The sequence below is a fragment of the Brachyistius frenatus genome, unplaced genomic scaffold (genome assembly GCF_029030835.1).
Source record: "Brachyistius frenatus isolate BFR_SWC_R1_liver_20210118 unplaced genomic scaffold, ASM2903083v1 Contig_85, whole genome shotgun sequence".
In the NCBI taxonomy this organism is placed as follows: Eukaryota; Metazoa; Chordata; class Actinopteri; family Embiotocidae; genus Brachyistius; species Brachyistius frenatus.
In genome coordinates this window covers 625,646-650,918 of record NW_027210684.1, presented here as the reverse complement: position 1 = coordinate 650,918, position 25,273 = coordinate 625,646, and the positions used below count along the sequence as shown (strand labels likewise).

The 25,273-nt window shown below is 40.2% G+C and overlaps 1 protein-coding gene across 1 annotated transcript in view; it reads right to left on the bottom strand.

The window, feature by feature from the left end:
* Positions 1–24,994, bottom strand: part of pappa2 (pappalysin 2) — a 75,847-nt gene extending 50,853 nt beyond the window's left edge. Inside the window, exons 1-8 of the mRNA XM_069709810.1 lie at positions 24,025–24,994; positions 17,805–18,037; positions 16,978–17,205; positions 16,163–16,761; positions 5,802–5,950; positions 1,859–1,998; positions 1,338–1,491; positions 491–683 (exon numbers count right to left, since the gene is read on the bottom strand). Coding sequence (XP_069565911.1) covers positions 491–683; positions 1,338–1,491; positions 1,859–1,998; positions 5,802–5,950; positions 16,163–16,761; positions 16,978–17,205; positions 17,805–18,037; positions 24,025–24,994 — 2,666 coding nt within the window. The remainder of the gene's footprint in view (positions 1–490; positions 684–1,337; positions 1,492–1,858; positions 1,999–5,801; positions 5,951–16,162; positions 16,762–16,977; positions 17,206–17,804; positions 18,038–24,024) is intronic.
* Positions 24,995–25,273: the final 279 nt, after the last annotated feature.

Sequence of the window (25,273 nt, the reverse complement as noted above, 5' to 3'; positions counted from 1 at the left end):
TTGTCCATTACTGTATTTGTTAGTTATTCATCACATGTTTAAATGATAGGTTAAAATGACACGTTCATGCTCAGCAGTCTTACGTCCACCATGGCTTGAGTCCTTTAATGATGTAAACCCACATTCACTTGTTTATTTGCAAAACATGCAGCACATTGCTGGCAGCGTTGTCACTCATAGCAGCTGCAATTATGTGTTAGTAGTACCTGACGAGGGTCTTGGTGTTTCAATATCATTTATTCATGTTGACTCATGAAAATAAAAATGCAAAATTCATAAAGCAGTCATCGAACCAAATAAATATATTCCCAAAAGATTTTCTGGGCTCCAATCAGTTGGAAAAAATGTGAAACGTATTTGAGCACTATAGTTGTAAATTCTTTGTCTATGTTTAGGGTCAATGTTTATGATAAAGATGCTACAAACGCAGACAACACACTAAATCTAAAGTATTCCTTGATGAGATAAATAAGAGCTTGTACGATCGTACCTTTGATAAAGTGGTCCCCTTGTAGGTGGGAGCCAATAGATGGAGACAGAATCTGTGCTCTGGTCAGTCACTATGGGGGCCAGAGGGATGGGGGCAGGCTGCCGGTCCATCAGCCACTTCTGATACACCAGGTCTAGATAACAGTGCATCCTGGCCACTTGGTTTGGAGTGAAATGGTTGGTGCAGTTGTCATCTGACGTGGTGCAATTAAAGGAAAAGCTCAGTTAGTCTTCACTGACTGCAGCGCAAATTTCAAGCTTAGAAATAATTCAGTGTATTGCAGACAGAGGAGCTGCAGTACCACCGTGCAACAGCAATGTCCTCAATTAATGCTTTTGAGAATCTCAGTACATACAGGAACATTCAGGTCTAACTGTTCAAGAGTTACTTTGGATAGAAATGACTGTTTTAGTTTTCTGCTCTACAATAATAACAATAAAAATGTTTTAAATACAATTAATCAAGGGTTAACTTCTCAAAAATAAATTTAAAAAATCAATCCAAGTTATTTATCAAACAATAGATGGAGGATAAGTCTTGTAGTTATTCTTCAAGCATGTGTGGCAGTGTATTCGAGGAGGTGAATTACTTTTACATATGTGCCTCACATCTGTCTATTTTGAAGTGAAATAGATCACAGTCTACAGCCTTTGTAACCAACACCTGAATGTTTAAACTGCTACTGAAGTTTGTCATTGTTGTAAAATAAAGTAACGTTTCTTAATATGTAGTATGCAGTTAGAGAGTACATCTATTTCATCTCCTAATGTACTCTAACATAAAATGTGTTGTGCAATGCAGTGTAATTAGTTGGTTTTGTTGGGCACAAGAAGTTCATCCTCTGTACCTGTGTAACTCATGTAGTTGCTGTACGGGGTGTCCTGGTAGGTGGTGACTCCACAGGTATCGTTGACAGCTCCGGGGTCGTGACAGGCTTTGGATTTTGGTGTCGGGGCAGTGTCGGCACACAGATCTCCTGTCTCCATGGACGGGGTGGTCTCCTGCACACGCACACGACAGAGACATATAAATGCACGATGACACCAAATGAACACAGAAGAGTAAGAAGCTCCATCCGGGTAGTCGTGTCTTTATTTAACAGAGAGCAGTTGATGAGTACCATGTCTAAGGAATTGAAAATGTCACCAAGTTCCTGTGAAGCACATTCAATGTTTGTATAAAATGGCCAAACAACGATGCTTTCCTACATAAGGGAACAACTTTAGATATTGCAATATATTAAAGGGAGCAATTAAGAGAGATTATATTCTATTCTTATTATAATTTTCTGATTGGTAGGTACACCTGTAATGATAATCCCAAACAAAGCATCCTCACAAGAAGCAGATTTTAACAGTCCTACGGTACCTGACATGGGTCATCACAGGAGTCCCGCTCGCTCACCCCCTTGAAGACATGGTACAGTCCAAATATGTGTCCCATCTCATGGATCATTGTGTTGTGGTGGCCCATCGTACCAAAGTAAGACGGGTTCAGGACCATCCCCCCTGAGGACCAGATCAAATTCACTGTATGACCCATAATATTATTCTCTATAGATATTTGTTTTTTGAGAAGCAAGTCAGTCAAGAAAAATATAGTAAATTTAAATGACTAATTGAACAGAGAAAAAAGTGAATGATGAAGATAATGAAAATAGAAATTTAAGATTGTGCTCCCCCTCAACACTGCAACAGTTGGGCCAGGATGCAATGATTTTTGATTGTGACATGTAAAATGGTTTAGTGTCCTTTGGTAAGACATGAAGGCCCTATTTTTGTGCCCAGCGCGGTGGTGATTCAGGTATATTGGCATTTTCACAGCTTTTTGCCGCACTTGCAATTTCCGTGTATTAACGTCAATCTGGCTGCACAGAGAAACGGTGAGCATAGGGTGAATCAGCAAATACTGTAGTGCAGTGCAATTTTTGTGTCAATTAAGGTGGACAATTTTTTTTCCCAAGCATTTCTTTAAGAAAAAATATCATGGATAATTACTTTGGAAAAAATATCTTATTTATGTTTCCGTAAACACATTAAATAACTTCTGGAACAATTATGATAATGACCCTGCTCCGTGCAAGGAGGTGAGGATACTTTTATGTCTGTTTGTTGATCTAGTTAGCAGTTAGCGACAAATTCCAATTAAATAGAAAGTTGATATGGACACAGGATCCTGAACTTTTTTTAACATGGTTATGTCCATTTGATATATTTTTGAATAAAACAAATTATGTCACTGTGTTCATTCTAATTTTTAAAAAAGGAAACAATTTATAATGTTAAAAGAAAATAACATTTAATTGGAATATTAAAGATTTAATAAAAAATCTCAAATAAACAAAGACTGTCATAGTTTGGGGGTCGTGACAACAACGGCCATATTTGTAGAATGCTGATAATCACAGTCAAGAAGAGACATGAGTCATTGGTTTTCAGTGTGTTTAGTGGTGAAGCCATTGAGCAATAAAGACATTAAATACGTAGACACCAAACAACAAGGCCTCAACTTGTCATCCACTAACTTGTTTTTAAACAGGGACAGATGCTGTGCAGCTGAAATAAATGTCATGTGGGACACATTCAGCAGAAAACTGATCTCAACAGAAAAATTTAAAAATGTAACATTAACTGACAATATAACTGGTGGCAGTAAAGTCATACTCCACATTTAAATCAATTCATTTCAACCTCATTCCAGCAGATCTACAAAACAATAACATGATTTATATAAATATCAGTTGTTTGTGTTTCTGAAGCAACAACCACAATGAATATTTTAGAACAAAAGCTCTGGCAGCCATAACTAGAATATTTCAATACCATACCAGCGAAAAGTTTATACGTTCGAATGAATATAATTTATATTGTGTGTGCACTTTGTTTTCTGAGTTGTCCAGCTTGTCCTGTGGTTGAAATTTCTGAATACACAACTTTATACAATTGTGTTTGGCAAAGCGCTGCTGCTCCCTTTACAGGAGGAGTGTGTAGGGTTTAGTGGCATCCAGTGGTGAGGCTTCAACCAGCTGAACATGCCTTGACTCAACCTCCCCTTCCAAGTGTGTAAGAGAATCTACAGTGGCCACAAAACTAACAAAAAAACACAAAAGTCCCAGGAGAGCCAATGTTGGTTTGTCCCCTCTGGGCTACTGTAGAAGCGATGCAACACGGCGGCTCCATGGAAAGGGACTGGGTATACTTTGGAGTCTCATATGGTAAATTGAATGCAACGATTCTTAGTTTCAGGTGATTATACACTAAAGAAAACTTTGCTGTGACTATTATATTTCATTGCTGACAGTAGATCCCCAAAATCCTACACATTTACCCTTAAATGGAGAAAAATAAACTTGTACATTTTGAATGTAGACAACTGCATAGAAATTCTAATTACAAACAGATATGGGGAAAGGTCCGGTAAAGTAAACATGTGTGTTTGCACCCATTCTTCAATATCAGGTTTGACAACTTCTTATCAGTTTTGCCTTGATTATGCTGTGTAAGCAAAGGCAGATGAAATTAATTTGTGCCAGCAAATTTGATTGTGTGTTGTGGATATAAAACTTTAACAGTGTTTAGCCTAGAGTGACGGTTATTTTCATTGAATCACACAGCAATGTTTTGGATGTCTCAATAATCAATTTAATCTATTACACTTGTACCAAATGCCCAGCAGAAGTTGCCACAGTTTAAAGTGATATTAAAACTGAGGAATATAATTACATATTCAATCTGAAAAAAAATTGCAATTATATGAAATAAATCAAGGTAACAAATCAAATGCATAACAGACTCAAATATTGGCAATTTAAACATGAATTTATGTGCTGTAACCAGACTTTCATTGGACGTGCTTTCATATACTCGTGTGACCGTGTCCAAAATCACTCTTTTTTTCACTCATTTACTTCTTCCTATATGAAAGAAGCAGTTTACACGAGAGAGCCACAAATTAAGGTTGCAGACATAAACTAGGCATCGTCACTTTGCATATCATCACCATCAGTGAGTGCATGAATGGGATTTTTTTTTACATCTTTCAAATGTGGAGAATTGCATTTTGGGATTGTTAGCAGAAAGTAGTGTAGTGCATTGTTTTACATTTTCTTTGTGGATATATTTACACTCGACTTTGGACAATATAATATAATAGCGGATGGTGTATGTTATGCACTATGTAGTAAATTGAGGGATTTCTTTTCAGACAGCCTTTAACCTATCTGGCATTAAGTAAGGACATTTTATTATCATATACTGATAATTGCTAGATCTAAATCATACATCTATGGACCTTCTATCCTAACAGATCGTCCATTGAGTCAAGATGTAGAGAGTAAAGGGAAATCACTGTGATGTTCTTCAAAACATTGTTGTTGGATTATATCAGTTTGAAACTGTTGCAGCAGAAATTTTAACTCGATACCGATCAACCAATCTTTAATGATAAAAAGCCCATTATCTTCATCCTCCTGTTCCTCACTAACACAAGTGAAGTCAAACTTGTGGGGAGTTTTACTATTTTTAAATCCGTTCACTCATCACACTTAAAATGAGCTGCTGGCCAGAGGCAGCAATATTATGATGTCATCATTGCTGACAGTGTAGTGCTGTGCACTGGAAGTGTCCTTGATGGAAAGGAAGAGAATCAGAAGAAATGTACTTCAACTTGTTTTTCATCCGTTCTTAATGAGGCTGTGCCATCAACTTCAGAAAAACATTAAGTCTGTGAAGTAGCAGCATTCACACGTTTAGAGTGTGTAAATAATTCCAAAGAAACATTTTCTTTAAAAGATAAATGCTTCCTCAAGAAGTACATCAACTCCATATGTCTCCTACTTTTGATTCCAATAACTACTTTGTACTGGCACATGAAGAAAAAAGTCAGTAAATTAATACAGAACAGCTGGCAAGTGGGCATGGGTGGCAACAATGGTACAGAGCCCAAACTGACGTTTGTTTGTTTGGTTGTTGTTGGGTTGATTAACCTTTTCCAGTGGAAAGGTCCTAACGATTGGAATAGAAAGAGGCAACGTGCTGGGAATAAGATAACTCTGCCAGCTCCAATTGTTCTCCCCATCTAATTTGGAAATGGCCAACGCCGACTACAACAACTGGAGGTTGAGGGAAAAGATGAATGGGTAGCTAAAAAGAAAAAGTGGCACAAAGTGAAAGAGGCACAAGCAGGAAGTAAGACTCGCAAAACTGGAAATAGAGGAGAAAAGGGAAAGGGAAAAGTTTAGAAATAACGGAGGGAGAGGAACACAGACAAACAAAATTGTAATTGTAATGTAGCTTGATATAAATCAACTCACCTTGGTGTGTAAGAGCTTCCTTTGCCCATGGCCAGGTTGCAGCTCCTGCTAGCTCTTCACGCACCGAGTTGCTGGCAAAGAAAACATTGAGTGTGTCTGTGCCGTTCAGATGAAGATCCTCCTTCAACTCTTTCACACTCATGTAGGCCCTGCAGAAATAGAAAGAGAAACATGTAAACATTAGAACACAATTTTTAGTCCTGTTATAGTTTATGAACACAGAGTTAGTAGACTAACATGGTGTACAGTATGCCATTTGCATCCATGAAAGTGAAGTGAAAGAGAATCTAACAGTACAGGTGTCCTAGTAAATCCCCGTTACGATGCTCCAGGTAAACACTTGAGTCAACTACCTGTTAACTCAGCGAAGTCATTAAATTGCAAAGTTCTAGCTGCCTTAAACTTTAAATATATAACTGTAACTACACTCTTTTGAGCTAAACGTGATTAATTTCCCTGCCTCTTTAGAAAATAGTGAAAATTGTAAAATGTCCCAAAAATAAACCTGTCAAATATTGTGTTTGTAAATCTAGTGATTTTCTTTGCAGTAGTGCTGCGTTCAAATGGAACTCGTGAGCTAGTGATCAGGACTTGGGAGGTTGTGTGCATCGTATGCTCGGCGTTCAAGTGGTTAAGTTGTAAAAACACAATTGCAAGGTAATGGCAACAGGGACGACGTCTGGAAGCCACTGAGGCTCACAATTCAACATTTTCTTCAGACGTAGGCTATTATCTAAGTTATGAAGACAAACACTACATAACTAAAATCACAATATATTAGCTTAATATACAACCAAAAATGAACTTCCATAGCCTCTGCCATTTCCATTAAAGTCAGCAAACACGTCACAACTCATGAACTCAAGGCTTATAGAAAATATCAAGTTCCGATGTCGTGAATACCACATTAGGGGGCCGTTTATATGGACTCTTCTCATGTACACAGTAATTACGACCCCATTCCACAGAAGTAGAATGGGAGGCGGAGCTTCAGTTTTCAGGCTCCTCCCCTGTGGAACCAGCTCCCAGTTTGTGTTGGAGGGGCAGAAACCCTCTCTAGCTTTAAGATTAGACTCAAAACGTTCCTTTTTGATAAAGCCTATAGTTAGGGCTGGCTCAGGTAGACCTGAACCAACCCTTAGTTATGCTGTTATAGGCCGAGGCTGCTGGGGGATCTCGTTACACGCTGAGCTTCTTTTCTTTCCTCCTACTCTTTAACTGACTCATACCTCACCATCTTCTTCTCTCCCATAGTTTCTTATTATTATCTGTTGTCTCCATTCAGTTCCTTCGCTCGTATAGTTTCTCTTCTTTCTTTTCTAGATGTCCCGTCATGGAGCTGCATATCTCTGCCCTGTGATTGTCGTCTCCACCAACAGTTCTTCTCTTGTATCGCTATGCTGTCCTTTTCTCTCTCTGCTCTCCTCTCACCCCAACCGGTCGAGGCAGATGGCCGCCCACCTCTGATCCTGGTTCTGTCGGAGGTTTCTTCCTGTTAAATGGAGTTTTTCTTCCCTCTGTTGGAGGTTTTTCTCCCTTAAAGAGGAGTTTTTTCCCTCCTAGCTTATGTGGGAATTGTTGAATTGTTGGTTTCTCTGTATAATGTTGTAAAGTCTTGCTGTAAGGACTTCAATGTGTTAAGTGCCATGAAATAACCTATGTTGTGATTTGGTGCTATATAAATAAAGTTTAATTACATTGAATTTGAACACAGCATAAGTAAGCGACCCTTACTTGGTCTCTCATTGTTCTCATCCATTTTGTTGCACCTATACAACTTTTATATAGCCTATGGGATATCTATTACATTTTTTTGTTAAACTTAATTTGCAATATGTAGATATTTTAACATTAGAGACAGAGATAACGAGACTAGCGTTAGCCCAGCTAACGAGGGGAGAACGTGCATCTAGATTTTGTGCTAACTAAGGGTAAGGATGTCTGGACAACTAAACAATGCAACTAGATTGACTCTTCTTATTCAGCCCATGGCATTAATCCAAAACATTTTAGAGTACGCCTTTAATCTTTGGCTGAAGTGATGCAAATTAGTCTTGTGAAAGTAGGTTCAGGTGCTTGTGGTGTATACTCAGTGTAGGGTACCTCTTTAGCAAACGACAGTTTGCTTCAATCCATCAACATCCATCTCTGCCCTGAACATAACTTCAAATCCTAATTGTTTGAATTGGTCAGGGTACTTCAAACCGCTGCCCCCCACAGCCCAACATTCCCACATTTTCTTCTCTCGATCTGTGATAAATTACCCCGGAGATACTTTGATGTGTGAAACCGGGTTTGTTTTTCCTCGGCTGTGGTGATGTCACATGTCATTTTTCTCCTTTGCTTTCATAGCTGGAAAGCTTTTGCACCTATCACCATTAAGCCCTACTGGGTCTGAGAGCTGTGCAGCGGGGTCCCACCGACTGCCCAATGCCTGCATGCCAGACAGTTTAGACTTTTAGCTGAGTTTCCTATGGTTTTCTGGAGCATCAAAACTGTGTGATGGGAAAAAGGATTTGGCTGTATGGGAGTGTGTGTATCTGTGTGCACGCATTTAGGGTCTTCCACTGATGTATCCTTAAATCATTGGGTCAGATTAGGTTACTTCATATTTATAAAAATACATGCTGGTAAATGTATGAATCATGCATGACATAAGTCTTGTTTTGTTTCAACTCACACAGGCAAAGCTTTGGATTTAAGTGTTTTTTGATTATTAGAACGTAATGGATTATTGTTTTATGTTGCATTTATTAGGCAGGGAGTTTAGGTTTTATGTGATTGATCAATTTCAGCTGTGCTGGGCTAACTTTGTTAAAATTATTAAGGCATAATTTAATCTTTACCTCATTCAAGTGTATTTGGATGATTTGTTTTCTGTCAGTTTCCTAAAAAAGTAAATTAACTTTTATGCTTTTGATCAAGCTCAGCTTCAGGGCTGTTTTTATTCATATTACTTAACCATGCTTGAAACTTAAAAGGTTTAAAAGTGCTTGTTTTTTTTTTCATCAGAAATATAATTTAAATAGTTGGTCATTACAAATGCTTTTCAGGTCTGGCTCAGTGCTGCTTACACTGTTCCAACAGCCTGAAGGATAGACAGGTGAGCTTGTGACCATAAGATGTTGGCTTTCAGCTGGGGAAAATCTAAATGGATGAAATAAGAAAGCAGTGATCCCCATCCTCCCATACACCACTGTCAATGTGCCCTTAAGTGAGGCACTTCCCTCTAAATTGGTCCAAAGGTGTTGGACAGCAGCCAAGAGTCCCACGTGTGGGTAATCCTCCCCCTAATGCAATCCCTCCCTTAGTGTATGTGATGTACAGTAAATAAGAATATGTTTTCTCAGGCACTTTGCCTGACTAAATAATGTTTTTAAGATTTAAGATGCTTCAGGGAAACCCTGTTCTCAATATATTACTGACGCTGACTTCATCTGAGACTGTGTGCAGTATCCATCACCCTGGGCTGCGCAATTACAAGTGACAGAAAGTTGACCACTAAAGAGTTGACTCTTCAGCTTCTGAGACTCCGATGATGCCTCAATGGAAGAGTACGGCCAACCTGGCAGAAATAAATGGCTCTACAAGACTGAGGTGAAAATTCTGGTTATGAATTAACAAAATTTGTGGGCTAGTCAAACCCTGTATGAATCAACAGTAGAGTCAGCCCAAGTACTGTCACCATGTAAAAGTGTAGATGTGCGTCCATTTCAAATATTATTGTTGAAAATGTCAGTTACTTTGAGTCCTCAGGAACCAGAGGACAGAGTCCAACTACAAGTACCACCTCACGGTTGTGTACCTCCACAAACCAGTCAAGTTGAAGTTATTCTAGCTATAGCTTTGTTATTCTTGTCTGGTGACTATATACTGTAATGGTTGTAAATTCACAGAGAAACAGAAAACAGAATTTAATTCCTTGTATGTGTTCACAGGCGTCTTCAATAAAGCTGATCCTGATTGAACACAAAGCTATAGCCATGACAGCAGACGATAGTGCAGTGCTTAATGACCAAACATTTCTATCACTCTTTAAGTTTATAACTTTATTCAGCTCCGTGCACGTCACAATGCTGCACATCTTTCGCGTGCAAAAGGAGCAGTCTCTGAATGTATTGATCCACCCTCACATAGTGCTTTACCACCTTAGTGGTCGCACAACGCTTTACAGTTTGCCTCCCATTCACACACACAAACATTCACACACCAACAAATCTGCCATGCAAGGTGATCACTTGCCATTAAGCTTAATTTGGGGTTCAGTTGCCCAAGGACAATTTGGCATATGGACTGGACGCCAAGACACAAGACATACCTTGATTCCAGTGCTTTAGTCATTTCTCTGAACATGTCTTTCTTGACTACAGTATTTGTAGCTAGACCACGTCTTTGCATAGGTAGATTGTTATTGCAATCATAACGTCACTCCACCACTTGCTTTTCCTGTGATAGGTAGAACCTTGAGAAAATGCCTCTTCAAGTGATGTCCAACCCTTTGGTTTTACTGTGTCACTGGTGCTACTGGTTGATGGCCTCCAATCTGACGACTGTAACCACATAAACTGTTTGTATTCCATCTACTGAGGTGACTATGCTGCTACTGTTACCACCATCAGTCGCTCGCAAAACTTTACAATATATATTATTTTAGTTTACAATAGATTTTTTTTGAAGCCCAAAAATTTCCAAAGAGCAGACAAAGATATTCTCTTGGGCACATGCTCTTCTGGCTTATCTCTGGTCTTCCTTTATTCACGCTTCATCGCTCTTTTCTGTTCTCAAAATTACTGTAGCTACAGAGCCTCTCCCATGTTTAAAATATTGTTGCACCACCTGGCTATCTAGCTACTGTACCCAGCATGCCATTCGGCAGTGTGATTTTGCAAATGTCACACATTGTTGATGTGTCACATATTGCTTTGTGCCATAGAGTCATCCCCTGTTAAAGTGTGTTAGCTGTGGGTATTGATTTTTGAGTTATAAAGTTATAACTGTTCGTGAGAAGGGTATCCGGTCTCCTCTCAATACAATCAACATAGAGCCTCTATCAATGCAGCAAAATGGTAGTCACCTGGATATAATCCAAGTTATATTAGTGTATGACTTGAGGCCCAATGTATAGTTATAATATTTTTTTTTAACACTGCACTGATATGGGGGTATATGAAAATTTGCGGGATGAACCTGTATGCCGCACAGCACTTTCAGACATGACTTCAAATATGCATGTTGCTCCAAGGAAGCTGCAAATTCCAAAACATGGAGATGTTACATCTTCAGCAGACAGCCAGATCTGCACTGTATAATCATCACAGTTTCAAGGTGGGTGCCGTGGATTAGTGTCACCAATTCAATATCCAACCAAATATCAGTGGGCACAATCTCCTCCACTGTTTTTGAGTGATAGTGTTGAAGAAAGGCCAGAGAAGTGCAGAGCATGTCAATGTCAAAGTAAAGCGTGTTTTTTTTTTTTGCTCCTTTGTATAAAAAATGTCATCACTAATTGTATTTTGTTAGATATTTGTGTGAAATTCTGACATAATTGGTGCATGACTTCTGGAGTTAGGGACACAAATGTGTTTTGTGAGATCACGGTGACCTGTGACCGCTAAAATCTCATCAATTCATCCTTGAGTCTCAGTAAACATCTGTGCCAAATTTGAAGAAATTCCCTCAATATTACCATCACAACGATGGGCCACACAGATGTACTGTATGTACATATGAAAGGACAGATAGACTGACAACCAAAAAAAGCATAAACATGTTGAAATGAAGCAAATGCAAAACATCCAAACAGTTGGTCAGATCTGAATGAATGCAGTGCTAGGAGAAGATAATAACACAGATAAACAATTAAAAGTCACTTTTATTGTACTTTAGTGCATGAGCGTACTACCACATACTGAGAACTACTTAGGCCTATCATGCAATGCCATGGTGGTCAGCTAGAATTGAGAAACTATATTTGTCTACCACTGGCTGAAATCAAGGATTTGACTCAAAAATGTCTAAATACTTTGATGGTAAATATGCCATGGTGATCCTTTTAAACTAGTATTAGGCTATGCCATGCAGGAATGAAAGGCTTAACAGGTGTAGCAACAGTAACTTAGGTCTTAGCAAATGGGCAAGTGTGCATGCTGTGGCACACGTTCTCTGACACTGTAAGCATAAGGCAAGCGTGAGGCATCATTTGTGAGATAGAATCGAATCATTCTCATTCAGACATAAAGCTGTTTTTGGAAACACTGCAGCTCTGCTTTTGTTAGTGATTAAAACATGAGAACAATAAAACTTGACTAGAATAAAACTTGATCTCAAATAACAACATCATGCATGAGATTCACATGCACGTCAGGCATCAAAGAAGGCTGGAACGTAATTGTTCTTTCAGGGGCGTTGCCTGGAGCCCCTTGCGCATACGTGCACTGTCCAGGATTAACTAACCAAAAAATGTTAGCAAATCCTGGACATGTGTCAGAGCAAAAATGGACATGATGTCCCCCTCCACCCCATCACTCCCTCTCCACCTTCGCCTTTCTCTCTCCCTCTCCATCTTTCCCCCTCCTGCTCCCTTTTCTTTATTGCGATGCCAGAATCTGCCGTCTACCTGGCCATCGTTCTTGAACTGGCGCTCGACAACAAATTTGTGTCATGACAGCAGTTGGCTACAACAACCTCTGGCCCTGTACTGGCCAGCAGCAGCTGCACACATATAGAGTCCCACAATCTGTATACCTGGCCAAGAGCTCAGAGAGAAGGGGGGATATCAAAAACCAAGATCCTAAACATAAAAATGCTTCAGTGCTCCACAAATGCCAGCGAAATGTCATCCTCGCATTAATTCTCTCTCAGCCTGAAAAAGTTGTGTGTTGGGATTCCAGGTACACAGATGCACACATGCATGCCGGCATGCTAAAGGACTCACACACACAAACATTTTCATCAAGCTGGAGTCAGGACCTTTCCAGAAGACCCACAATACTGCTGGTCCACTGGGACGCTTTTTACAACACTCTGGTCTCCTGTGTATTGGCTGTTCATGTTGTTTTTAGTGGAGGGTCAGAAGCTTATAGACAGGAACTCCACTGCAGGAGGTACGTTGCTGCCTTGAACCACACTCATACTCTGACTTTTAAATGTTGCTTTTAATATCTGAACAGCAGAAGCTTTATAAAAAAGCTAGCACAGAACCAGATCAGATCCAGAGCCACAATTGAAAAAACATGGTCACATCAAAACACATTACACTGATCTCTCTGATTCTCAGTCATATATCAAACCAAAAGAGATTCCAATTATTACCCAAAGGTACGTGTGGTGGATATTCATTTGTTTTTTAGAATATTCTTTGCAATAACTCCAATTAAATCTAGTATAAATCAAAGAGTATTTTATATAATTGAGGCCAAGAACCAGACCCTAAAAAACCTGTGTGTTTGTTCAAAACAGCAGAGCAGAGCGCTGTCAGCTGTCCAACTTTTTTCATTAGTGTCCATCTCCTCTCTGCGGGGTACAGAGCTCAGGCTGAGATAGGGAACATCTGACCATAACAACCACCAACTACATTTTTTCCTATCTGTTTCTCTGTGTCTATCCCACCAAGCTCCTGACAGGACAACATAAATTAACATTTACTTATGACACACCTGAAGGACTTCCTGCATATGGCCAAGCAATGAGACCACACATATGCAAGCCAACATTTTTTTTTTTGTTACTTCTACCTAACTTTAACCTGCGTCTTCCAGGGAAAGTAAACCAAGCACTATGTTCTTTTCCAGCAACAGCCACTCTCACATTCAAGCTGTACAAGTTCACACCTGGTAGCTGCACAGACAGTCTCCGTCTGTTGGCTGTTGGGAGCTATCCAGTTAAATCTCTTCTGTAGGCCTACTCAAAATGTTGAAAGTTAAGTGCCTTGCTCAAGGGCCCTTTGTGTTTCAAGTAAGGAAAGTCAAGACTTACCAAAGGATTCACGCTGGTCTATGATCTTGACACCACAACAAAAAACAGCCAGGAGATCTTTTAGGTATTAAAGATGTTAGTTACAACTTTGTGGAAAAAAGCGGGGGATGTTACATAAATTTGGACAATAGCTATGCTACCCAAATGCGACTGGAAGATTTGGTGAAGTTCCCCTCTTAGCACTGATTAAACCGCCAAAAGCTAATTTCTTCCAATCAAATTACATATTCAGAAGTTTTCCATGAAAAATTCCCCTACTGCCTTTAAGTGGCTTAGATGTAAGGCTACACCCCTCCCTTCATTCAGTGCATTCGGATCAAGCAGCAACCAACCGTGATGTCACCCATTGGTTTGCAAACTGCTGGTCTGAACCCTCAGGTTCGGTATTTTGATTGTCGCCATATTGCTATTTTGGAGCCAGAAGTGACCATGCTTTGAAGAGCTGGGGAGGAGCGAGCAGTAAATCTTACTTAATCTGATTGGGAACCCTACAATACTACGGCCGCCCACCTATAAGTGAAACCTGACAGCATGACAGGCCTGTCAATCAAACAGACACGCCCCTAAAATTACATCTTTTTGAAGCCTAATATCTAATTAATGATGGAACATTTGCAGGTGGACCACCAGAAAACGATGTTGAATGGTAGTCTATTGGAGCCAGAGGCTTTTGGGAACCAACCCCTTGTGGCCTTCAGCGGTATTACACTTTATGGCATTTCCTCATTGGTCTCACTGTTCTGACCCATGAGCTACGTCCACTTTGATATGAAAGAAATCCCCGCCCATATCTCCACCCAGTCCTACGCCGCTTGTCAGCAGTTTCAGCTGGCATACTATGAAAAAAAACCACCCAAAAAGTTGACAGCCATGCTGTTGACTGCTTATTTCACTCATCATATGTCTTGCATCATATAAAAAATTACCACATGGTCATGGTAAAAAGGTTAAAAACTTGATTTTCATTCAAGGGGGTATTTAAATCAGTAGTGTCACTGGTTAATCCCTAGTGCTGCAACAAATTAGCGAAATTATATTCTTGCTGGTTCAAGTTTATATTATAGTCACTAACAGTACTATATATAGGGAATAGTAATTTTGACATGGGGATGGATACCATGAAGGAATCCCACATTGGTGCCTGTTCTGGTAATGCCAGAACAAAAATTTCAATGAGATTCAATTTGTATGGCAGCAAAAAAAAAAAAAAATTACTACTACGAGGAGCACTGTCTGATTGTTATACAATGCAGACTTTATTCCACAAACAGACATTTCAGCACATAGCCTAAAGAATAAGATCAATTACATTTTATGTAAAGCTTCTGGGGTGCAGGATAATTGGACTCACTTGGTGTTGGGATATTTTATCCAGTAGACTTTCTCCTGTTAAATAAACTGTTCCCTTCGTATGTAGTCATCCCCCAGCTCTGTCTGCCTATAATTCGTAAGCACTACATAAATATACTGTTATTTTTTTAGATTACTTTTCACAGAGATACAGTACATCATTATGAATATATATCTGTATGTAATATTAATATAATGAATATTTAAAAAAAAAAAAAAGCCTTTGACCATTTGACCACAGTATAAATGGAAAAAACAGCTATTTTACTGTTTTGAAAATCCTTATTTCATCCTTGTATTAAGCTGTCGTACTCTGTCAGCTTCAGACATCAAATATTAAATCTATCATTTAAAGAACTAGCTTCAGTTCCCATGTTCTGTTTTCCAGTGGCGCAGTGTAAATCTTGTGGTTACAAGTTGGATTAAGGATTTTTAAGAACCTGGGCCGACGACCTCATGGCGAGACTTCATGCAAGCTATTTGGAACTCTGCATGAGACTGTCTGTCAGACCAAATGGAAGGCAGCGGGCTGCCGCTCGAGTTGTTTAGTAAAAATAAGTGTGTACTTTGGCCTCTTCACCCACCATCCCCGCTTCACAGAGCTCTCTCTAAAACCACTGGGGAAAGTGAGAGTACCAATTTGTACATGTAGCACGTTGAGCTGTTTGTTGCACGACCCTGCTGAAGCACTGCAGCATGCTAATGCAAATTCATATTCGTGTCCGTTTAGGTCCCGAGAATTTTTTTCTTTGGAAAAATATGCTGTTCTTACTGGTTTAAAACATCACCCTCCTGGTAGTTTTTCTACTGTGTCTGTCAAGGAATGTAGCCTTTTATGTCTGATGTGCCGGTGCGAAGAAAGAAATACGCAGGAATTGGAAGGTTTCATTGACAGTAGCTTCAAAAGGATCCAAAAAAACAACATAGTGGAAGCAACTGGTAATAATTAGTGAGTAAAACTATTATTTTCATCGAAAAGAAAAAATGAAGAACAGCAGAGGGTTGAAAATGACATGACATTTGTTCATTACCCTCACCTGTCAGGAGATTCAGGATCAAAGCAGGTCTTGAGGACGTCGGTGATATCCGGGTCACAGCAGTCTCCATCATCATAGTCATAGTGTATACTGTTGCACTCCATGTTACAAACCCCATCCTGTCGCTTCCAGTTGTAGCAGGGCCCCAGCCTGAGGCAGTCCCCTCCATCGTGGCCCGTCCTCGGGTGGTCGCACTCAGGGTCACATTGACGGTTTCCAATCTTGCCAATTCGACAGTTGCTGAGGATAAACCTCTGTCGGAGGCTGGAGTTTCTGACGGTGTGGACACTCAGATCCAGGGTGATGTTGTAAGGGCGGAAGGCCTCAGTGAGAGCCCGGTGCTGGAGCTGGATCTGGGTCTGCGTCACGGTGGGGTTTCCACCGTCGTCATTGGAGAGGTTGACGATCCGGTAGCGAACTTGCTTGGGGCTACGAAGCTGCCAGTTGTTGTTGTAGCCAAAGATGATGTCTGTGTTGTCGCAGGGTGTCAGACCACAGGGTGGTGGCAGGAAAGAGGAGACAAGTTCTTGATCAGGGACAGGAGTGGTGATGATGATTGGATGAAGGCCGACTTTATGTGGAGTCCAGAGCTGTTTCACCTTAAAGACAGAAGCAAGCAGAAGTATTCTTAACATTATCTTTAATACTCTTAACATTACCTTTAACACTATATCCAATTCCAATGTACATAATTAAGTAATGCTATTGAAAACTAAAATAATCTCCCCACCATATATATTTGCCCAATATGATGACAACTGAAACAACTATTCTCTAGAAAGACTCAACGACTGAATATTAAATATAGGCAGTACATTAGTGAAGTCAGCCCACATCGCCAGGATTGGCTCGCTCTTGTCAATTTGAAGTGGCCGTTTCAGTAAGTCCTCATGGGAGCGGGCATATCCCCACAGGACCACGCCTCCTATGTAGCCCCTGAAGCTGTGTCCCTGATCGGATAGGTTGCTGCCGAGAAAGAGGGTTCTGCAGGTCTTCATGAAGGGGCTGTAGAGATTCCCCGACTGGAGGCTGCTCTCTCCCACCTGAGAGGAATAAAAAGGGGAAACAACAGCCAAGAAGAGGGGCATGAACCAATTTCTCTTTAATTTATTGAGTTATGAGTAAATAATGATTAATAGTATCATAATTCTTTAGATCAGGGGGCTCCAACCAGTAGATTGTGATATATTCTGTAAATCAAAGGAGCTCTCCGAGAACCAGGTTGGAGACCCTGCTTTAGATCTTTTAAGAGGAACATATTAGCAGTAAGCCGCTCAAGTTTTACAGCATTACAGTGTTGAGGTAATTCAGTCATATATTATACCTATTCTGCTCCCTGAATGCTCTGATTGGCAGACACTACAATATGTCAATGACAAAAGTAGCAATGGAAAGGAGGCAAACATTTATCCCGGGTAATATCAGCAAAAAACGACTTAAACTGAATCAAAAAGTAAGTCAAATGACACCTGTTGTCCCCTTTTCTCTTTCCTCTCTTCCAGTGAAAGGACCATTACATTCTTAGTGTCCGAAGATTGAAGTGAAAGGACGTTTAGTCGGGGTTGTTTTTGTAACATCATTGTGTTTCAGTAATTGAAAAAACTGAAGTTAACAAGTTCAACCATGCATCAAAGGTACACACCTTAGCTCCGTCAACATACAGGGTCATGTTGTGGCCGTTGTAAGTGGCCATCAGGTGAGTCCAGACATTTGCTCGGTACTGTTGGTGGCTGTTCACAGTGGTGGATTTCACAGCTCGGTCTGTGCGAAGCGTGAAGTAGAACCGTGCATCTTTGGTGCCTTCTGGTTCCTCCGTGCGAACGCCTACTGACCAGCCCTTCTCACTTAGCGAATGGGAGCAGTTGTCAAATACACCTATGGCACGGAGTAAAGGGTAGAAAGTCATATATATATCTATATATATATATATATAATAATACCAGAAAACTGGTGGGAAAAAAGACCCAAAAAAAACAAGACAACATTCAGCGTTCACCTCAAGAAAATGAATAAATAAACACACACACAAACAATCTCCCCAAGTGATTGTACTCCTGTGGTTCTAGGGGGACAGTGAGAGATAGAGGTGCACAGTGGCTGAGACACCGATAAAGAGGGTGAGACAGAGACAGAGAGAATACACAGAGCCAAAGACAGCGGGAGAGAACAGAGAGGCACGGGAGGACAGAGGTATTTCACTAAGCCAAGGCAAGGCCCTGATGTTTCCATCTGCTGTTGCAACAGACACACACAGACCCACATCTGCTCCCCAGATGTCAAACACTGGGACAGCGAAGGGTCAGGGAACCCCTTCACCCTCCTCAACGCTGTATGTGTGCATGTATATGCTTACATGTGGCTGTGGATGTGGATGTGTAAAGAGGGCAACTGCAGCAAAACATCCCCGTGTAGGTGAGCCAGTTTCACGGTTAAGCATTTAATTCAGTTAAAGAAAGAAGTGTTGGGAAGCTATAGATTTGCTAAGTGAATTAGTTTATACTGCGTGTAGCCTGCTGTACTACCAAATGTAATCACTCAGATACATCACTGTCAGTCTTATGTTTGTGTGACAAAGAAATCCTAAAAGTGCAACATACAACACTAAAACACCAAGTCAACCCGTAGTGCATTACTAAACATGCACCAAAGTCATTTCCTTTAAAATCCATTGCATTAGATGGCACATTATGATGTAGTACATTATTTGATGGCACACAGCAGCAAGAAGGTGTTGTTTTCACTGTTTCACGCAACTGCAGATGACAACATTTTGTTTGGAATGCAAAACAAGAAGGTTTATGGGTCTTTATTTTGTGAGACATTTGCACTACTAAAATTCCTCTTCACTGGGGTCAGGGTCGTTATAAATGATTATTCTATTACTAAAGTAGATGCTAATGTTTTGCAGCTGTTAAAGATTTATTTTGGCCACTGGGTGGCAGCAGAACCAGTCGACAACGACACACTGATATAATGTCAACATCTACTGTTGTAATGGCAATTATGTTAGCAAACAATTGGCTATTTACACATTTTGAAGACAGGGAGCAACATTAGCATTCACTTCGCATCATGTTTATGGCTCATACAATATTCAATCTCCAACAACTCGGGAGAGAAATATTAAGTTTCTTTATCTGCTAAATGCGCCACTTTGTTAGTTTGCCCGTTACAAACTTTGCCAGATCTTTCCCTGCTGGGCAGGTCGTGTATCAGAGCTTCTTTGCTGAATTGAATACCTGTTGAAAAAAGGTAACGAGGTCAGTGAGTTGCAGGCCAGAAAACCAAAACAATGAGCTGAAAAATGGTAAAATGCTCTGTCGGCACAGAGGGACACTGCTGGTGATAATTACGAGGTCCATCGCTCTTTAGGGCTGGGCAGTACTGTATATCGATATCATTATCAAATTAGATATCGTCTTATATTTTGGATATTGTAATATCGTGATAGAGCCCGGTAAAATGGCAAACATCTGCCAATCCACAAGAGGGCGACATGTCTTTCTGACGCCTGGCGTTGCCTTGGCGTGAGAAGACGCATGTCAACTGAGACAGGTAACGTGATAGAGTTCATGTGCTGTGGAGCTTCATGCAGGAGGCCAGCGAGTCTGAGAGAAGACAATTCCTTTAAAACAATAAAATTGTGTTTATTTTTTGTTTGAGTGTTGTTTTTTGCTAACCACATTTTGTTTTGTTTTGTTTTTTGTCACTAACACTACCCACATGCTTTTCACATGTTTTTGTAGTCCTAAACCACATGGTTTTGGACGCCTCGACACTGCCACGCTTTCCTCTTCTGGACTAGTGGATTAGTGCAGCATTAAAACTGCTACATGTAGAAATGTTGGCTATTAATTATCATTTAGATGCTGTGATTAACACAATTTATAGATAAATAATAGATTCAGTCTAAATTTAGAGGTCACTAATCAATTTTGTGAGAGACCATGTCGTACACCTAATTAGTTAATCTCATAGATGACATTGCATATTGAAACATGAGGCTCCGCAATATAGAGTACTATTTAAGGTAAATACAAGATTTCTATCAAAAACAAAGTTTAAATATGACCTTTTTTTAACACATAAAATGGGTATGAATTATCAGGTGGTGTCATATAATATCAATTATAATAATATCAGGTCATATGTTGAGCCAAATGCAGTACAATAACTATAATACAGCACTTATGGAAATGTATAAACAGTGTCATGATTGTATTGTTTGTCAGGCGACCTCTTCTGAACTGTATTGCTCACATCGTTCTGCAACACATAGAGTAATACTGCAGCATCGGGTGAAATGTACAAACAAATAGATTTATAAGATCATCAGTGACCATTAGAAGTCAAACCAATGTCAATGTCATGTCTGGCCAAAACAATAGAGGTTTGTTTTTCACTGTATTTGTCAAATTCCTTCAGGACACTACAAAGAGAAAGGCCCAATGCCACAAAATGCCGCCCTCACATAAGGAAGCAATGAGGGGAAAAAAGTTGAGTAGTGGAGTCGGATCTTTGATCAGAGTAAATGTGAGCGGACATAACAGTTTGTGGTCTCCCTCACTATCTGGACAGCTGTGGTGCTGTACCATAGCACTTTTATCCTCTTCAATTTGTTTGATGTATGTGTCATTCTGTCAAGTGTGTAGCTTTTCAAATGCAACATTCTTGGATGTTGGAAAAACAGTGATGTTCGTCTTCATGTGAGGAGGCTGCAAAAATGAAGGTTTCATTGGATCAATGTGTCTGCAGCCACCGCTCTGAATCAATGGAAACCCAGAGCGAACTATGAGGGGCGAGGCTGAATGAAACACACCCTGGGGATTTTTACTGTTATGTAACCACGCACTTGTAGATGTAGAGTCTGGGTCTTCAATGAAAATGACATTTAGTTTGTTTTGACAAAAAATTGCACAAAAACAATGTTATAGCATCAGATAACTTACTATAGATTATTGTGGAGGTTTTTAGCTCAGTGTGGACACTGTATTTAACACCTGCATCTTGCTTTAATGACCTTGTGATGTATAAAGCGCTGGGTCAGTTAAACAAAGCACAGGCATTAATCATCACCATTATCATTAATTATAAGAACCTTCATCCTAAACAGCAAGGAATCATTACTGTGGTCAGTGTGATCAACCATTATCCTTCTCATTATCAGCCATCTATATGTTCACATTCATCATTATAATATTCATCAGCACTAGAAATTATCAACATGGTCGTATTATCATTATCACAGTATCCGGTCACACTTATCATAATTTCATCGTCATCATTGTTACTGTCATTAGCTAATTATAGTCATCATAATTATTACTGTTGTCATTAGAGGTGTAACCAGACCCTTAAAAAATGCCCAAGGTCAAGAGGTCATGCTGGGGGAGAGTGAAGTGTGTATTTAAGCCAAGGTCCACTCTTTATGGTGTTGCTTTGTTGTTCTTTGTCTTCCTGTTTGTGTATTTAATTTGGTCATTCGATTGCACTTGAATTTTTAGGGAGGATCAGTAATTAATGTAAGAAACGAGATTTGGCTTTCATTTGAGGAAAAACAGCAATTGTTGCCGTTCATGACTGGAAAATGGAAATGATCCACACACCAAAATTGTATTACTAAAGTATACACAGTTTACTATTTAAATTTGTTTCAAATGCTGACACATTTTGGAAAATAAGCCTCATTGAGAGCACCTGAAAAATACATTTCGCACCCTTTTTTTTTTTTTTTTAAATAAGCACCTCAGGATGTGCAGAAGAAATATATGTAACCACGGTGAACTGTGTTTTTGGAGTTGATAAGTGCCGGTCCATGAGCTGTTATTTTAACACAGCATTCAGCACTCAGATTTATAGCCACACTCACTCTAAATTCATGAGGCTATTGCCAATATTGTTTTGTTTTTGTTTTTGTTTTTGAACATAAAGACTTCACGTAAACGATCTTGACACTGATCCCTTAGATACATTTTCTTACATTTTGTGGGACCAAAAAATACAGAGCAGGAGATTTTACTGTTGAAAAGGAGCTTTGGACCAACTTTGAATTGGTGAAATAATCAAATGAAAATTTCTGTAATGTGATTTAGTTTTACTTATTGGCCACCACATACAAAAATCCCAATATATCTGTAAAAACCAAATATAAGTCAATACTGTATAACAGCCGAGACAATGTATTGGTCTTGCTCTACATAGAAGTGCAACTGTCTGGCATTTGATATATGACCATCAATGGTAGCTGATAATTGTCACTCTCATATAAATCAATATTGTGAACCTGAGCGATCACATTTAAGATGCTGAAAGCAGAAATGTTTGGTAAAGGACTTAATTATTATTGTTAACAACCCCATTTGTCAGTCTGTCATTCATCAGTCATCTCATGGTCTCAGCACTTATCATAACACCACCACATACACTGATCATTGTGATTTCTGTCATCACTGTCACCATGACAGAACCCAGACTTTGTGTGAAAAACAGCCACTGGAGGCAATTTCTTTTTTTCTAGGAAACTACTACATATTTCACAAGACCATTTCACACAGTACAAGAAACTGAACTCAAACTCTGATAGGACGACTGGGCACAAGATATGAGGAGCGTACGGGACTACAAGCTTTATGTATCAGAATTGAATTCACTTTAACAAGGGGGGAGGGAAGAAACAAACACGTGATGAGCAGACAGGTTACTGCAGAACGGAGCCTGACTTTATTAAGGACACTTACTGATGCTGAATAGACAAACATGTTAACATATAAATACACAAAAACTAGGCAGAGGTTGAGGTCAAAAAGCTTGTCACCATAACATTAGTCTGAGCGATACATCGATATTTTATCATAACTTGATTTGAGACTAGATATTGTCTTAGATTCAGGATGTTGTAGTATCCTGATTTCACAGAATTGTTGTCTTTTCCTGGTTTGAAAGGCTTCATAACAGTAAAGTGATGTCACTTTCTGAACTTAACAGACTGATTAAACTGTTCTATTATTTGTCTTTACCCCACTTTAATCTTCACATAACTGATGGATATATCAAGAGTCTCATTGAGTAGACATTTTGAGAAAGCACTGCAATATTGTTGGATTGTCAAACTTGGTCAACAATATCATAATATTTGTCACCCAGCCCTTCTATATAGCCTACAGACACATTGGACCAGTGTGAGTGGGAAATAATCACTGTGCTGTCACTTAGCAAAGGATCTACCTCCATCATGAAGCCATGAGACGTTTTGTGACATGACAGCAGTGGAGGATGAAGAATTTAAAATCTTTACTTCAGTGAAGGTTCTATACTGCACTATAAAAAGTCCTCCATTCAAAATCCTTTCAGTAAAAATATATATACAATAAGTATCAGCATCAAAATGTATTTAAAGTGAAAGTACTTATCATGCAGAATGGCCTATTTCAGAATCACACATGTAGCCTATTATATTATTATATATGTTATATCATATATATATATATATATATATTATAATTATTGATTAATTCATGTGCACATCAATTTACCGTGACAGCTGGAGGTAATTATAATTATTTGACACACTGCTGGATAACTTAATATGTAATAATACAGCATAATTTATGTCATTAATATAAATCTGAAAAATAATGAGTAACTAAAATAAACGTAGTTGCTGGAGTACAAAGTACATATTTGTCCAATAAATATAGTGGAGTAAGTAGAAGGTGGCATAACAAGGAAATAGGCTGTAAAGTACAAGCAGGCTACATCAAAATTGTACTTAAGTATGGTAGCTACTCAAATGTACTTGATGTAGTTATCAGGCCTGATATTCACTACCATCAGTGATGCAGTAATAACCAGTTTGCACTTACCTGCTATGACCGCGGGGTTACTCTGTCCGCCCTCTGGCTTCACCCACAGCTCCAGACTGAACGTGGCCCTAGGCAGCTCCACTCCTGCTTCCAGCTTCACCCTCAGCTGCTCCCGGCGCCCGCTGAAGTACAGGGCCGTCATCCAGGAAGGGGGCACTCTGGGCAAGGGGCTCCCCCAGCTACCCCCGGGCAAGCTCGTGTGCGGATACCCTTCTTCCACCTCCCCGGAGTAGTCCTCTGTAGCGTTCACCGGGGTCCCCGTCGAGGACTGGGGGTCTCCATCCTCTTTCTGCAGTTTGTGGAGGACCTGGAGTCCTCTGGAATCTGTTGATCGGGTGGGGAAAACTTTCTCCCAGCTGGAGTTGCCCTCTTTCTTGTAACGAAACGTCCCGTCGAGGCTGCGGGCTAACCTGGGGCGAGTGTCGCGTGGAGCCCGCCCGTCTCCCGAGGAGGAGACACTCTTCCCGGCGTCCTCAAGGAGAGACGTCCCGGGCTTTTGCGCGGTGTCTCTCCCGAGATAATTTGCGTCTCCCTCGTCATTTCTGGAGCTTTTCTCAAAGAGGCGTCTGTGCAATGTACTAACATATACATCCCCCACTCCCGCCGCCGCATCCTCGGTGTCGCCCCAGCCTCCCCTCTCGAGCCGTGTCACCCCGGTGTCAAACCTGCACCCTCCTGCACAAACCGCAGGAGTGCTCTGAACAGTGAACAGCTCTCTCCGGCTCGTGTGCGTCCTCGGACGGGCCGCTGGAGGGCGGTGTTGGGACGGGGAGAGGGAGCGGGGCCGCCGCCGGGACTTCCAGACGCCGGAGACGGTGCAAGGTTCACCTGCTAGTCTGGAGAGCTCACTGTCTGCCCGGCGGGCCAAGGCGTGTTTGTACCGGCTGAGTGCACCGGAGCGGACCGGGCTGAGCAGCCACGTGTTAGTAATGAGGACAAGAAAGACAGCCAGTACCCTGATCAACAACATTTTCTCAAGTTAGGGAAGGGACTTTGTTGAGAATTAAAGGGGGAAACGATTTGAGCCTTTTTCCAGGAGGTCTCACACCAGACTGTCGTTATTGGGTTTATTTGTGCATATTTCCTCAGCAATAAAGAAACTTCTATTTAGTTTACCTTTTTGGGATTAATAATTAACCTATTTTAGTAAACAAAGTAATCAAATATCAGTGCATTCCAAAGAGGTCAAATTATGAAGAGAATGTGACATTCAAAGTTTATCACATGGACGTATTGCATAGGAGGTTCT